Here is a 17,085-nt window from a genome sequence, read left to right on the forward strand (position 1 = left end):
CCAGGTTTCTACGGGATGAAGAGCTTTTATTCACTCGGGCTCTGTCCCTTTCCCAAATCACCTAGCAGAACAGACAGCGGAGGCAGGTTGGGAGGCGACGGGCTGAGTGGCATTCCAGCCTCAGAATGTGACGGCCAGGGGGTTGGGGGGACGCCGACACAGCGAAGGCACAGCCTCTGGTGGCAAACCCGGTCCTGCTCCTTTAAAGAGCCACAGGTCAGCATCCGGAGTCCAGACTGGTCTGGCAAACCACGGGGCCTTGTGTTTCAGTAAGTGACCTTTCAGTCGGTGCTAATTGAGGAGGGCTTGCCTTCATGCCAGACACTTGAGGCCCCGCCAGGGAGGAGGGAGGGGGCCTTGCGCCTGCTTCTTCCAGTAAAAGGCAGGCTTCTTGGCAGCGGTCGGTGTAGAAGCCGCGTTGCTATTGTAAATCCTGAGCTGATTATTGCAGTGCTTGTTCTTAAAAGTTTCCCAAAGATGTTCCAGCCGAGCTGTGAGTTGCAACACGATTGTTGAGTTGTTTATCGGCAGGAGGAGCCCTCAACTCTTCTTTTGAGTCTTGGACTCAAGAACTCTTGTGCACCAAATATCCCAGCCTCTCCCTCCCGCACAGGACAGGCTGAGGGAGGGCCCCCACGGCCGGGTCTCCCGGGTTGAGAGTCCCAACCGGGGAGTTAACTGAGCGAACGTTATGGGTTTATTGGGTATCAAGAATAAGGAGGTTCGAGAAGACTAGGAGTTTGGTTTTGAAATCCCCCTAAGCATTAGCAAAACCCCTTGGGTCTGGCAACCTTCTCCAGCTCCTACTCAGACGGGATCTCCACCCGAGGGCTGGGCCACCCCTCCTGTCTGGGCCTCGTAGGAGCCGGGCCTGCCCCTGTGCCAAATTGCTAGAGTTAACATTCGTGTCAGTGTTTCCATTATAAAATGCCTTTTTCCCTCTTCATGAATATATAACCCAACTGTTAAATCACCCTCACTGCTGTGGACTGGCAGACACTGTGTTTTCACTTCCTCTGGATGGAAGAGGAGCTACAGGACCCTGTCTGGATGACACAGGTCTTCAAAATGCACCTTCCAGGTCTCCAGGGCTCCTTCTCCGGCCAACCAATGTGGGAAAGGGTGGGCCGCTCTGCTCCACCAGGGACTGTCACTGGTCCGGGTAATTCCGTCAGATGCGGGGAGCTGCCCAGCCAGGGACCACTACCCTTGGCAGTGGCCACGCAGGGAAAACCTCCGGAACCTGTGTGTGAGGGTCCTAGACCCAGCAACACGCTGGTGCTGGTAGGAAGAACACTGCGACTTCAAAAGGCTCCATTTCACAAGCTGTCGAACAGGCCAAATGACCCGGCAGCCGGGGGAAGGGAGCTGGACGCGTATCTGGTCACGTTTCACGCCGATGCAACGCGATGCAACGCAATGCAACGTGTCCGCCCAATTCTAAAAATCCTTAGTAACACTGTTTAATATACAAGAATCAAAAGTACAGCAGTTGTACAATGTAGGAAAATTTAATACATACTATATAAACAACATTATTTACATCAGAAATCACTAGGACAGTGGCATTTTTCACAAATATAAATTAATTACTGTTTAGTCAACAGGTTTGAAAAGTCCACAATTTTACAATAAAGAAAAACCATCTGTCCCCAAACGAGTGGGGTCAGATGGACTAAAGCAGCCTGGACCCTTGGCCTGGCTCTCTCCGCCTGACACTGCGGCCCTCAGACGAGCCCGGAAGACCACCAGTGCTGGGCCCCGGGCCACCATTCCTGCTGACGAGTGGATTTTGGTCTGTAGGATTCCAGTGTCCCCATATGAATTCGTAACCGAATCGCGTGTGCACCACACATCCTGATATAGCTCTCAGCCATCAGGCTAGAGTGCCTGCAGCACGATGCGAGAAGTGTTCTGGCTTCCCATGAAAGGGCCAACGCAAGGACTAGGAGAGAGGGGGACCAGGGGCCGTAAGATGGGGCTCTGCAGAGGGCCTGGCGGCTTCTCTCCAGCATCTCCGAAAGACCGCAGTGATGCCTGGGGCTCTCACCGCACCCCTTCCCAGGGCTGTGGGATACCATGCTAACCCTTGTTCCACACTCAGACTTCAGGTGATGCCAACTCCCCTCTTCCTCCACCCCTGCAGTCTCCACCCAATTACTGAATCTTTCAAAGCTAGGCTCTGTGATATCACCCTCACAGGTTCCTGGGGTACTTTATCCTATCCACAAGGGAGAGAATTCCTATCTGTGCAAATCTGTTTTTGATAAAAGCATACAATATTCATACTGATTTAGGTCAGTGAGGAAATGCCTCCTTTTTCCTGACTCTTTAAACATACCTCAACACCTACAATAGATGCTTTTATGGGGATACTGTAATTTTATAATCAATTTAACACTGATCTGGCTAATATTGCCTTTTGCTACATCATATGGCACAGTAAGTCCTGAATGTAAACAAAAGGAAGTTCCTTTTTCTTCATGATGAGACATCTTTGGGAATAACTCACATCTCCTATCAACTTCAGAGAAAAAAAACCCTGATGAGTATTGAAACACAGGGCCTCCAGTGACTTTCCTGGCTTCCCAGGGGACACAGCCTGACTTCCCTCCCACAGGGGAAGACATCCTGGGGCTCGTCCCTCCCTCCCTTCCTCCCACCACAGGAAGGGACAAGCCAACCTAGCCCTCCTCTTTGGCCTGGGCAAGAAAGACACAGGGTAGTGTCAGCAAGAAGTTAAGCTGGTGGAGGCCACAGCAGACACCCTCTTCTCTCCCAAGCAGTCACAGCATGTGCCCAGTGGAGTGGCTGTGGCCAGAGGCTCCCAGGCATTCTTTGGGCCGTGGTCCAGGGCATGTTCACCGGATACGAGCCCACGGTGAACAATCCCAGTCCCGAGAGGAGATAAATAAGGAAGGGGCAGACCTACCAAGCTCCCAACATAAGCTGTGAGGACCCAGACTCTCATGTGGAACTCACGCCCGGCCAGCCCCACGAGGCTGCCTGCGATGACCCACCAAAGCCACATCTGCTTCCCTAGGGCGAGCTGACTTGGGAATTTCTCAGTAAAGGCAATAATGGTGCTGCCCAGGTTACCAGCAAGTAAGTGATAACAGTTTTATGAAGTCCTCACAGGTCAGTTCAGGGAGTTTAACCCTGTGCACACCCAATGGAAAGGTGGTCACCAGCTCTGAGCCTGGACGCATATAGGCACAGTGTAGGTTCAAGTCAGTTATTCCACCTAGAAAGGCCTTTGGACAGTCAAACAATACTGGCAAGCTATATTTAAAGGGAATAAAATGGAAGGCCCAGTATCCGTAAAACGTAAAATGAAAGGAGCCTGATTAATTGGTACAACGGACTCGCCTTCCCACTTCTGACTCTGTTCAACCCGAGTAGGACTCTTACTGTCTGCAGCTCAGTCCCCTGTCCTTGGAGGCTTCCTATTTTGGAAAAACTTTACCTTAGGTGTACGCCTTATTTGATCTCATTCTAAAAACAACGGAGTTCAATTCTAACGATCTCTGACTGGGAGTGGGAGCCTGTTCCCAACAGGGACACAGACTTCATCTGTCCACCCGCCCTGTGGGTCAGGAGTTGCATGTTCTGTGCAGTCTACTTCTTCAAGCTGTGAGAAGGGAACTGAAGTAACGAGCGTGGCTGCCAACGCTGACCTGGCGCAACGCTGAAGCCCCGCCCCCCCACCTCCCCCGGGAAGCATGCCTGCCACCCACACCCCTGCCTGGGTGCGCGCTTGCAGCAAGCTTCCCCTCCTCTCCAGGCCCTGCCCTCAGACTGCTCATCCCAGGAATCAGAACCCCACCGGGGATTCCGGGTCCCTGGCCACACCGCCCCTCTAGCCCCTCTCTCACCCCACTCCCAGCCAAGGAAGACCCACGCCAGCTCCAACGCTGCCGAAAACTCACAGTACGCACAAGTCAGCCAGATGGGCCCGACTCTCCCCTGGACCAGGGCAAAGGAGACCCGCTCAGAAGACCGAACCTCTGAAATGTCCAGATAGTGTGGGAAAGGTTAGTGTTGTAGGGAAGGGGCCACTGTGGAAGCTGCTCCCCACCAGCCCCTGCACCAAAGGCATCACAAGGAGGCCCAAGTGTATGGTTCTCCCAAGAACACATGTGAGGAGTGTACCTGCTCCCCTTCAAGTCTTACGAGGCGACACCCACGCCCCGCCCCGTCAGCAGCATCCGTCACATCACAGTGAAGCAGATCACGCGCGGCCCAGCAGGTCCCGTCAACCTTCACACACACGCTCCTTCCCAGCCCACTGCACATGGGCCCAGAGCACACGGACCCAGCAACAAAATCCTCGTGACTCTGAGATCCCTTCTTCCTTCACTGGGGAAACACAGCCCACGAAGCTGGGACGCAAAAGTCACGTCTTCCTCCTAGCACTCCTCGCAGTGGGAGGCCAGGACCAGGCTGGAATGGGAGGGGGTGTCAAAGTGCAGGAGTGGCGACCCAAACCCAAGCTGGACCAAGTGAAAGGCCCCCCCCGCTCCTTGAGGTGCTCCTTCCACCGGCGAGCTGACAGCAGCAGCATGTCCAGAAACTCCACTCACTGGTCTAGATAACTGGCTCCTACTGGATCAGACCAAAAATATCCAGGTGCTTAATGACTCTTGCTCTCCCCTTCATTCCCAGCTGTCCTTTATGTTTTCCGAACATTCCAGTTATAATCTGGGTTGTTTTTCTGTTCTAGTGATCTCTCCAAAGGAGACCTGTGATCCAGGGGTGACTTGGAATCGTGGGGGGATTTCTGAGAAGGGGGCGAGCGAGGGTCTGAGACGGCGGGGTGCAGGGGGGGCAGGGGTTGTTTATACTCCCCCAGTTTGTCTGTGTGGAAAGAGCGGTAATGGTCCGAGGGTCCCTGGCCATGGTAGCCCACAGGGGGGCGGTGATCAGACATTCGTCGGAAATCCTGCTGGTGGTAATTTTGAGGCCGAAATTCATCGGCTCTCCTCCGCTTGGAGTCATGATGGTGCCTGAAACAGAGACACAAGGCTTAGGTGACAGCTCAAGCCCGCCCCCTCCTCCTCGCCCACCTGGCTCACCCTCACGTGCTCATACCCAAGGACCCTTCCAAAGGACTCAGAGTTCACAAATGTTCACATTACTAGGAATCAAAAACAAACAAACAAACAAACAAAAAAACAAAAGTAATAACAAAGGGCTATTTTACACTTATTGGCCAATCCTACCCTACAAAATGACATACACCTCAAGTTTGCAATGAAACAAGGACACCCTTGAATCACTGAAGGTTCTGTAAAGATGCACTCCCTTCAGGAAAACTGGCCAGACCTACAAACATTTTCATATTCTTTGACCTGGCCTGAGGGGAAAAAGAGCCACAGAAATTAATCGAGAAGTTATTAGTAACAGCAAAAGCCACAATCAACCCAAACATTCAACAATAAATGAAGAGTTAAATAAAGTATTTAATAAATTGACTCCATGTAAAGAATAGTAACATTTTTACTTAGCACCACAGTAAACTGCTTGTTATCTTATTAAAAGAAAATTGGTACAAGTCAACAACAAAAAGACAACCCAATTCAAAAACGGGGAAAGGACTGAAACAAACTCTCCAAAGATCTACAAATGGCCGCTAAGCACATGAAAAGACGCTCAACATCTTTAAAGAATATTAATCATCAGGGAAATGCAAATCAAACCACAAGGAGCTACTTACCTGATTCACACCCACTAGGATGGTCATGTTGAACACACACACACACACACACACACACACACACACACACACACACACACAGAAAGTAAGTGTTGGCAAAGATGTGGGAAAATTGCAACTCTCATACGATGCTAGTAGGAATGTAAAATGTTTCAGCCACTGTGGAAAACACGTGGTTTCTAAGAAGCCAAATGTAGAATTCCCATACAACTAACAATTACCTCTTAGGTACAGACCCAAAAGAACTGAAAACAGGTATTCCAACAAATAATTTTGCGCTCATGTTCACAGCAGCACTATGTACAATGGCCAAAGGTGGAAACAATTCAAATGTCCATCAATGAGTGGATGAACACACTGTGGTGTGTGTGTATATATATATATATATATATATATATATATATATATATACACACACACACAATGGAATATTACTCAGCCACAAAAAGAAATGAAGTACTACAATGCAAGCTACAGTGTGGATGAGACTCAAGCATTATGCTAAGTGTCCAAAGAAGCCAGTCACAAAAGGCCACATCTTGCTTGATTTCATTTATACAAAATATCCAAGACAAGTAAATCCATAAAAACAAAATACAGATTGGTGATTATCTGGAGCTGCAGAGATAGAATGGAGTGACTGCTTAAGGGTCATGGGGTTTTCTTCAGGACAATGAAAGCATCTGGAACTTAACACCAGCGGTGGTTGCACAACATTGTGGATGTATTAAAGGTCACTGAATTGTTTGCTTTAAAACAGTTCATTCAGTTTATGTGAATTTCCCCTCATTAAACAAAAGACAGAGAGCTGGTGACTTCAACTTCCAGTCAAGGTGGAATACGGGGAACTAGACTCACCCTCCTACCTGAAACAAGCAGAAAGAAACAAAAAATGGTTTTGAAGATACCAGATGTCCATTAACAAAGAACAGCGATTCCCTGAGGGATGGAAAACTAGTGAGATGAGGCTTGTAACAACCCCACTCATTGCCCTGAGACAGTTTCCAGACCTCACTCAGCACAGGGAAGGGGAGACGTCCTCAGTTGAGAGGCAGGGGGCAGAACCAAGGCATCTGGAGCTCACAGGATGGAATGCAAAAGAGAATTCTGCACACAGAAAGAAGTTCAAACACCTGCAAAGCGTTCCCCTTGGGTATTCAATTGAGCACTATAAAGTGTGTACATGTGGAGAAACTATCCAAGGCCAGGAAAAGAACCACCCAGAAGATTAGAGGTACAAGGGCCCTGTTCTCACCAGCCACACCAAAAAGCCTCAAGCTTCAAGGGACATCAGTGGAGTACAACAAAGTGTTCTTACCCTAGTGAGGGGGAACAATTAGACTGCCAGAGCATTGTTCTCATTCTGACAAATCTTTTTTTTTTTTTATTTTTATTTTTTATTTTTTTTTTCAATGTTTTTTATTTATTTTTGGGACAGAGAGAGACAGAGCATGAACGGGGGAGGGGCAGAGAGAGAGGGAGACACAGAATCGGAAAGAGGCTCCAGGCTCCGAGCCATCAGCCCAGAGCCCGACGCGGGGCTCGAACTCACGGACCACGAGATCGTGACCTGGCTGAAGTCGGACGCTTAACCGACTGCGCCACCCAGGCGCCCCCTGACAAATCTTAACAGCAAGAGCTGAAAGAATCAAACTGCCTCTGGATAACCTATTTCTCAGAACAGAGTTCCAGAATATTTATAGGAATACAAAATATCCAGCACTCAGTGAGGCATCTAATCAAAAATTACTAGGCATGGAAAAAAGAGGAAGGACCATAACGAGGAGATAAGTTAATCAGCTGCAACTAATCCAAATAGTAGAATCAGACAACAATGATATAAAAACTATTTTTTTTATATTTAAAAGGAGAACTATCATCTTTAAGAGCCGCTGCTTTTACTTTTCTTTCATTTTATTTATTTGTTTTAGAGAGAGTGGTGGGGGAGGAGCAGAAAGAGAAAGTTTGTTTTTTTAATTTTTTTAATGTTTATTTATTTTTGAGAGACAGAGAGTGAGCGGCAGATGGGCAGAGAGAGAGGGAAACACAGAATCCGAAGCAGGCTCCAGGCTCCGAGCTATCAGCACAGAGCCCCTGACACAGCGCTGGAACCCACGAACTGCAAGATCATGACCTGAGCCAAAGTCAGATGCTCAACCAACTGAGCCACCCAGGTACCCCTAGAGAGAATCTTAATCTTAAGCAGGCTCTACACAGAGCATGGAGCCCGACAAGGGGATTGATCCCACGACCCTGGGATCATGACCTGAGCTGAATCAAGAGTCGGACACGCAACCAAGTCGCCCAGGTGTCCTAAAAACTATTTTTAAACTGTATTCCAGATTTCAAAAGGTTAGAAAGATTTAAGTTAAAAAAAAAAAAAAAAGCTCAAATACAACTTCTAGAAATACAACTATAATGTATGAAATGCAAAATATATTGTATGGGGCTCAAGGCAGGTTAGACATTGAAAAAGAAAATCTTAGTGAACTTGTAGACACAGCCAACAGAAACTATCCGACTGAGACAGAAAGAAAACAAAATTAAAAAAAAATAAGCAGAGCATTAGTGAGCTGTGACAGCAATCAATGCAAACAGCTTAATACAGGTTTAAGTGGGATCTCCACAGGAGATGAGGGAGGTAGGACAGGAAAAACACTGATGAAATAATGGTTAAAAAAAAAAAAAATCTTACTAATTTGATAGGAAAGACAAACCCACAAATCCAAGTTCAACACTTCCCAAGCAAAACAAACATGAGGAAAAATACAGCAGGATGCAGCACTACAACCAAATGGCTAAAAACCAGTAATGAAGGAAAAAAAGACATGTTTTATAAAGATGACAGATTTTCCATCAGAAACAGAGCAAGCAGACAGAAGAGGAACATTTTTTTTTTTTTTTTTTTCCCCAACGTTTATTTATTTTTGGGACAGAGAGAGACAGAGCATGAACGGGGGAGGGGCAGAGAGAGAGGGAGACACAGAATTGGAAACAGGCTCCAGGCTCCGAGCCATCAGCCCAGAGCCCGACGCGGGGCTCGAACCCACGGACCGCGAGATCGTGACCCGGCTGAAGTCGGACGCCCAACCAACTGCGCCACCCAGGCGCCCCGAGGAACATCTTTAAAGTACGGAAAGTGTTAACCTGGGAATTTATACCCAGCAAAGTATCTTTCACAAATGAAGGCAAACTAAAGACTCTCTCAAACATACAAATGCTGAAAGAATTTATCCCCAGCAGACCCATACTAAAATAAAAGTCCTTTGGGCAGAAGAAGAGTGATGCTGAATAGAAATACAGATCTACACAAAGAAATGTAGGGCAAATGCTCACTGGAGCCACACAAGATGATACAGAAGGGTGGGGGCAAAGGTGTTCAGCTGAAACCTCCTCTAAAGGAGACAGCTGCTATTTGGCTATATAATGTGTTACCAGATCCTCCAAAAAGGGAGATGCTGAATATGAAATTTTCCAAATTTAAATTCAAGTCCAAGCAAAGCACGTCGTTAGCCTAAGAAAAGCCAAAGTGCTGTGAGGTTAAAATATAGTCAAGTCCTATTCTAGGAAGAATACAGAAAACTTTAGCCCTTCCTATATACTTGGTAACTCTCCCAAGTTACAATCTTGGCTCATTAATGGTGGTGTATAGTTGTAGACAGGGTAAAACTTCACAAGTCTTTCACCCCTAAACTGTGGACTGGTGGCAGGCAAGGTCCACAGGCTGGGACCCATCTCAGGATCCCTGCTACCCAGTGTATCTGAGAGCCTCACATCAAGCTCAATAATTTTGGTCGTGGACTCTAATGTTTCAAGGCTACCACTTTCCTACATTTCCACAGAAGAAGACACAAAACTCTTTTCCTGTACAAGTAGAAGGATAAAACTGCAAATGGCTCCCTATGACCCAGAGAACACAACTTAAGACCTATAATCTGGCATTCAAGGCCTTCTTACTATCCAATGTGTCCATCTTCGGGACTTCCCTCTCTGGATGCTCACCCTTGGCCTTGGCCTGTGATACCCATTCCCTTTCTTTTAGCAGACTCTTCGAGGCCCAGGTCAACAATCAGCAACTTCTTCTCTGCCTCAGTCCTCAGGAAAAACTCAAAACCTCTACTTTCAATCATCCACTTAGCACACCATATCAGCTGTCTACACCGTGATTCCTCCCCAACACCCTGAGGATGTCCTGATGGCAAAAACATTGGTTCAGACTAGGGACCATGACTGGCACAGGATGAGATGTTCAGTGAACATTTAATAAGTACATTAATGTGTATGTCACTTTATCTCTTCCCCTTAACCAGTGAGACTCCTGGCAGAGGTCGGCCTGGTGTCTCGGGACCTTCTGCCTACCTGTCATAATAATCTCTGTGTCCCCTGTGGTCTCGGTCGCTACTGTACTGGTCATAAGGTCTTTTTCTGGACAGATTGTTGGGTCTGTAGCTCCCAGAGCGGTGGGCGTCCATGTGTCGCCGGTCCCCATAATGGTGGTCCTTGTACCAGTGCTGCTCATACTGGTGGTGCCGGTCACTACCCCACGGAGGATTGCTGTTGCCACCACCATAGTTGAACTTTCTTTCCCTCTGCCAGTCTCCTCGATCTGCAGGAAAAGAAAGAACAGTTTCATGACTTCAAAAAATGGCTGAATTTCACATCCACTGAAGTTTAAACTCAAAGGCTGACACGTCATATAAATAGACATTAAATTTCCTCCTTCCTAGCCTTTTTGCTGCTGGTAAACATACCAGTAATGAGTCCCAACCTTCTCTCCCTCAACTTTTTTTTTTTTTTTTTTTTTTTTTTTTTAAATATTTATTTTTATTTTTGGGACAGAGAGAGACAGAGCATGAACGGGGGAGGGGCAGAGAGAGAGGGAGACACAGAATCGGAAACAGGCTCCAGGCTCCGAGCCATCAGCCCAGAGCCTGACGCGGGGCTCGAACCCACGGACCGCGAGATCGTGACCTGGCTGAAGTCGGACGCTTAACCGACTGCGCCACCCAGGCGCCCCTCTCCCTCAACTTTTAAGGCAAAAGAAAACTCACTGCTTTTCTCCTTATGAAATCATAAAAATTACTGCTTTTTCTTTTCCATGCCTCTTTACCCTCCAATCTGGGGCAGACCCTTAAAATCAGATTTCACTCAAAAAAACCCCCAGAAACAAAAAACAAAAAAAAAACCCTAAACATTAATTCAGAAAACAGAACTGCTGAGATTCATAGCCATAAAGTGGTATCTTCTGTTTACACATCTCAACTTTACTTACCCACTGCTACAGATAACATGGTCAGCCAGTGCCTGGTCTCTGAAAATATTTCCAGGCTATTCATACTGATTCTACTACTACTCTTTCCCAGCCCACATCAAGGAGATAAACCTCCTCCTATAAAAAGTGAATCCTCTAACGTTGGATTTGGATCAATACACTAACTCTCAAAGGTAGGGCCAAACTGATATCTGTTTCAGCTTCTATAGCCTCCCTTTTCCTTCAGAAGAATCACACTTATTTTAATCAGAAAGGCAGTATACACATAAAAGTCCAGGAACGGAGGCTATAGTGGGTTTAAGTGTGACCCCCAAAATGTATGTCCACTCAGAATCTGTAAGTGACTTTACTGGGAGACTGGGTCTTTGCATATGTAATTAAGGATTTTGAGATGAGATCATCTCAGATTTAGGTTGGGCCCTAACTCCAATGACAGATATTCTTCTAAGAGAAAGGCAGAGGGAGGTCTGAGACAAGGAGACACTAGAGATGGAGGCAGAGACGGGAAGAACGCAACCAGAAGTCAAGTAGCAACGAGGGTTGCCGGTGGCCACTACAAGCCAGGAGAGAGGCAGGGACCAGATCCTCCCCCACATCTCCCAGAGAGAGACAACCCGACCGACACTCAGTGCAGACTTCTGGCCTCCAAAAGTGTATAAAAATACATTTCCCAGTTTGTGGCGCCTTAGGAAACTGGGACACAGGCTTACCCAGAAGAACTACGTGGCCTCATGGGAAATTCGTCTTCTATCTACAACTATATTAACACCAAAAATAAGCCACCAAGTAGATACCCCTCTACTCATGCTGCCGGTCTTCTAAATACTTTTCTATAGAGCCAAAGAATAATGAAGGAACCTGACAGCTTAGGAACTGATAACACACTCAGCCAGTGGCTTAAATTCCCTGCTGCTCTGGTTGTGGATCAGGCCAGAGGACCAAGAAGTAAAAAAACTTTAACTATTCAACCTAATAACTTAACAGACAACAACAAAAAGAGACACCTTCACAACATGAAAACCAATCACTTGGCGATGGCTTCAAATGGAAAGTAGTATTTCAAATGGGGTGTCAGTGTCTGCGGTATCATGGAGAGGCTTACAAATCAAGCCAACTCATTTATTTCCAGAGGAACTGAACAGTGCTTTTCTTTCTTCTTGAACCCATCATGAGGTAGGTCGCTGTTAGGAAGTACTGAGCTATTTAGCAGATGGGTGAAGAATCCAAGACTTAAATAAAAGACTACAGTGATATAAGAAGAGTTCTTTCAAAGGATCAGAATACAAAATCAGTGACATCACACGAATAACACAAAACCAGTCTGATCCCAGGAAGAAGTCAATACAGATAATACAATCAGATCTATGAACATGGATATATCTCGCTCGCTCTCCCTCTCACTCTCATTCTCCCTCTCTCTCTCTTCCTCTCAAGAGGAATTACTCTTGTAGAGTAATTACCTTTTGTCCCCCTGCATCAAATGGGGATCAATTAACTCAGAACTACTTAGATTTGTAACATTAGAAGACCTGGCACTTGTGCTTCCAGGCAATTCAGGGTAGCTTACAGCAGAATTACGCTCCGCCAAGGACAGTAAGAAAGGCCAGATAAACAAAAATTACCTGTTTGAGGACATCAAAGAGTAGACAGGGCATTCAGGACTAGACTAGAAGGCATTAAGACTGAAGAGCAGAAAACCTTAGAGAGGTAAGGTGACCGCTGTAATCATTGGGGAGGCCTGTGATTCTGAGCAGAGGCAAGGAGCTGAACATCTGAGCTTTTACCAGCACAAGCTGAGCCTTCGGTGGTCTTTCTAGGCTAGAGGGACATGGCAGACTTGAAGGGCTCAAACACACATCCAGTCTTCCCTTAAGATAAGTGCTGAATCTGCAGGGAGCAGAAGGCTGAAGACCTAAGCCTCAGAAGAGCAGAGCAGTCCAGGTAGTCTCATGGTGCTGAGAAAACCAAGATTCGAGTCTAGGGCCTGCAGAAGATGAGGGGCAGAAAATGCTCCAGGCCCTCTGCTGAGCACTCTGAAGAGCTAAGCCCCAGGAACAGGGGAGCCCAGAGGCAGACTAGACGACTAGACCAGAATGATCGCCTTACACTCCATGTGCCCTTGGGGAGGAAAGAATGAATCCTCTCTAGGAAAGCAACACCACCTGAAGCTTCCATAATTTTTTTTTCAAGTAGGCTCCACACCCTGCATGGAGCCTGGCATGGTGCTTGAACTTACGACGCTGAGATCAGACCTGAACCGAGATCAAGAATTGGATGCTTGACTGACTGAGCCACCCAGGTGCTCCTGGAGCTTCCACAATTTTTAAAACATGGGTTCCCCCACTTAATCAAAAATAACTAGGCATGCCAAAGACAGAACTATATGGATGAAAACCAAGAAAAATAAAACACACAACAGAAAATGATTCACAAGAATTAAGATACTGGACTTAGCAAAGATTTTTAAATAACTGTTAATTCGTATGCTCAAAAACAGAGGAAAAGATGAAGAAAATCAAGTTTTCTAAAAGCTTGAGAATTTTACCAGAAGAATGAAATGTATTTTTCAAAAGAAATCAAATGGAAATCCTAAAACTGAAGTTTAGAAAGAAATGTACACTTCATTAAGATTATTATGGAATATTTGATTCTTTGCAAAATCCTATACTAGGACTTCTATGTATGCTATATATAGTGTGTGTTTTCACAACTTTCTCGATACTAATTCAAACACAGTATTGTTCTCAATAAGCATTCAAAACAGTATTCAAACATACACTACAGAAAACGTTTGATGGTTCCTCAAAAAATTAAATTAGAATTACCACATAACCCAGCAATTCCCCTACTAGGTATATACCCAAAAGAACTGAAAATAGGTACTCAAAAGTAACTTACACACAGATTTTCACAGCAGTACTATTCACAATAGCCAAAAAGTAGAAACAACCCCAACAGATGAATGGATAACAGACTGTGGTGTGTACCCACACAATGTGAGGTTATTCAGCCACAGGAAGGAGTGAGGTACTGATACCCATTACAACACAGACAGACCTACAAAACCACATTGAGATACCACCTCACGCCTGTCACAATGGCTAAAATTAGCAACTCAAGAAACAACACATGTTGGCGAGGATGTGGAGTAAGGGGAATCCTCTTGCACTGTTGGTGAGAATGCAAACTGGTGCAGCCACCCTGGAAAAGTGTGGAGGTTCCTCAAAAGCTTAACAATAGAACTACTCTATGACCCAGCAATTGCACTACTAGGAATTTATCCAAAGGATACAGGTGTCATTTGAAGGGGCACATGCACCCCAATGTTTATAGCAGTGCTTTCAACAATAGTCAAATTATGGAAAGAGCGCAAATGTCCATTGACTGATGAGTGGATAAAGAAGATGTGGTACATATATTCACAATGGAATACTACTCGATGATGAAAAAGAATGAAATCTTGCCATCTGCAACAACATGGATGGAACTGGAGGGTTTTATGCTAAGCAAAATAAGTCAGAGAAAGATACATATCATGTGATATCACTCATATATGGAATTTGAGAAACTTAACAGATGACCATAGGGAAAGGGAAAGAGAAATAAGAACAGAGAGGGAAGCAAACCATATAAATACAGAGAACAAACTGAGGGTTGATGGGGTAGGGGGTTGGGGGGCATGGGGAAAATGGGTGATGGGCATTGAGGAGGGCACTTGTTGGAACGAGCACTGGGTGTCATATGTAAGAGATGAATCACAGAAATCTACTCCTGAAGACAAGACTACACTGTGTGTTAACTAACTTGAGAATAAACTAAAAAAAAAAAAAAAAAAAAAAAAAAAAAAAAAAATTACATTAAGAATAATGAACTATTAAAAAAAAACAACATACAAAACAGCCAAAAAACAAATAATCCAGTGAAGAAATGGGCAAAGACATGAATAGACACTTCTCCAAAGAAGACATCCAGATGGCCAACCAACACATGAAAAAATGCTCCACATCACTCATCATCAGGGAAATACAAATCAAAACCACAATGAGATACCACCTTACACCTGTCAGAATGGCTCACATTAACAACTCAGGCAACAACAGATGTTGGTGAGGATGTGGAGAAAGAGGATCTCTTTTGCACTGTTGGTGGGAATGCAAGCTGGTGCAGCCACTCTGGAAAATAGTATGGAGGTTTCTCAAAAAACTAAAAACAGAACTACCCTATGACCCAGCAATTGCACTGCTAGGCATTTATCCAAGGGATACAGGTATGCTGTTTCAAAGGGACACAAGCACCCCCATGTTTATAGCAGCACTATCCATAATAACCAAAGTATGGAAAGAGCTCAAATGTCCATCGATGGATGAATGTGGTATATATATACAATGAAGTATTACTCAGCAATCAAAAAGAATGAAATCTTGCCATTTGCAACTATGTGGATGGAACTGGAGGGTATTATGTTAAGTGAAATTAGTCAGAGAAAGACAAAAATCATATGACTTCACTCATATGAGGACTTTAAGAGACAAAACAGATGAACATAAGGGAAGGGAAACAAAAATAATATAAAAACAGGGAGGGGGACAAAAGAGACTCATAAATATGGAGAACAAACTGAGGGTTGCTGGAGGGGTTGTGGGAGGGGGGGATGGGCTAAATGGGTAAGGGGCATTAAGGAATCTACTCCTGAAATCATTGCTTCACTATATACTAATTTGGATGTAAATTTTTAAAAATAAAAAATAAAGTTAAATTATAAAAACAAACAAACAAAAAAACATAAACCTTGAAAACAGAAGTCAGACACACATAGTATGATTCCATTAATATGCAATGTCCAAAATACATGAATCCAGATAGACAGGATACAGACTGGGGACTGCGGAGGCTGAGAAGAAGGAATGGGGACAAACGGTTTCCTGGATGTGGGATTTCCATTTGAGGTGATGGAAATGTTTTGCAACTAAGATAGAAGTGGTGGTTGCACAACACTCTGAGTGTACTAAATGCCATTGAATTGGGTATTTAAAATGGTAAAGTTTAACTTAAGATACAAAACAGGTGAATGTAAGGGAAGGGAAGCAAAAATAATATAAAAACAGGGAGGGGGACAAAACATAAGAGACTCTTAAATATAGAGAACAAATTGAGGGTTGCTGGAGGGGTTATAGGTAGGGGGATAGGATAAACGGGTAAGGGGCATTAAGGAAGACACTTGTAGGGATGAGCACTGGGTGTTATAAATAGGGGATGAATCACTGGAATCTACTCCTGAAATCATTATTGCACTATATGCTAACTTGGATGTAAATTAAAAAATAAACAAATAAGTAGATAAATTTTAAAACTAAATGTCAAAAACAGAAAAAAAAATGAACAAATACATTTAAAAAGAAATAAAAAATAAAATGGTAAAGTTTATGTTATATGATTGTCACCTCAATAAATTTAAACACAGACATATAGATTTTGTTGTTGATCTATAAAGTCAACTCATTCTTTTTAATAATTGATGATAATATTTAGAGTACAAATGTCCTACTATTTATCCAATGATTCTCCTATTAATGGATATTCAAGTTATTTCCAACTTTTTGCCATTCTAAGACTGAATGGCATCCTCATACATACAGAAAAGGGACTTATGTATTTAAGATATTTGAGATTAATTCTTGGAAAGATTGTAGCAATTCACACTCTTAGCAATTTGTATGTATTTCACCCTTTTAACTTTTGTTGATCTGAATGGCCGAAAAAAAAAAAATTGGTTAGCTTACCATTGCTTTAATTTAATTTACATTTCCCTAACAGCAATGCTGGCCATCTTGTCATATTGGCCATTTGAATTTCCTCTTCTGTATGAATTCCCAACTCCTAACCTTTGCCCATTTTTCTATTTGGTTATTCTTTTGTTACCAATTTACAAGGCTCTTTCAGTATTAGCAGTTTTAACCATGTGACTGTCCTATATAATGTAAATTGTTTCTCTCAGTCTGTCATTTGTTTATGATGGTGGCCATGTTCTTCTTAGAGCTGGAGCCTTTTGGATCTTTACTTCATGTGCTGTGTCACTAAGACAAAAGAAGACAGTAAA

At 44.5% G+C, this 17,085-nt stretch overlaps 1 protein-coding gene across 5 annotated transcripts in view; it reads right to left on the reverse strand.

Annotated features, from left to right (window-relative positions):
- Positions 1-1,447: 1,447 nt before the first annotated feature.
- CHD2 (chromodomain helicase DNA binding protein 2) overlaps positions 1,448-17,085 on the reverse strand; it is a 122,989-nt gene continuing 107,351 nt past the window's right edge. For 4 of the 5 annotated variants that reach the window (XM_086711475.1, XM_086711474.1, XM_086711476.1 and 1 more), the window contains 2 exons: positions 10,076-10,322; positions 1,448-5,006 (listed from right to left, as the gene is read on the reverse strand). In XM_086711475.1, coding sequence (XP_086567601.1) covers positions 4,673-5,006; positions 10,076-10,322 — 581 coding nt within the window. In that variant the 3' untranslated portion in view covers positions 1,448-4,672. Of the gene's footprint in view, positions 5,007-10,075; positions 10,323-15,427; positions 17,063-17,085 lie in introns of those variants that run through there. The other variant, XM_086711477.1, reaches the window with a different exon arrangement.

This window comes from Puma concolor, chromosome B3, assembly GCF_028749965.1.
Source record: "Puma concolor isolate L17-30 chromosome B3, mPumCon1.1.hap2, whole genome shotgun sequence".
In the NCBI taxonomy this organism is placed as follows: Eukaryota; Metazoa; Chordata; class Mammalia; order Carnivora; family Felidae; genus Puma; species Puma concolor.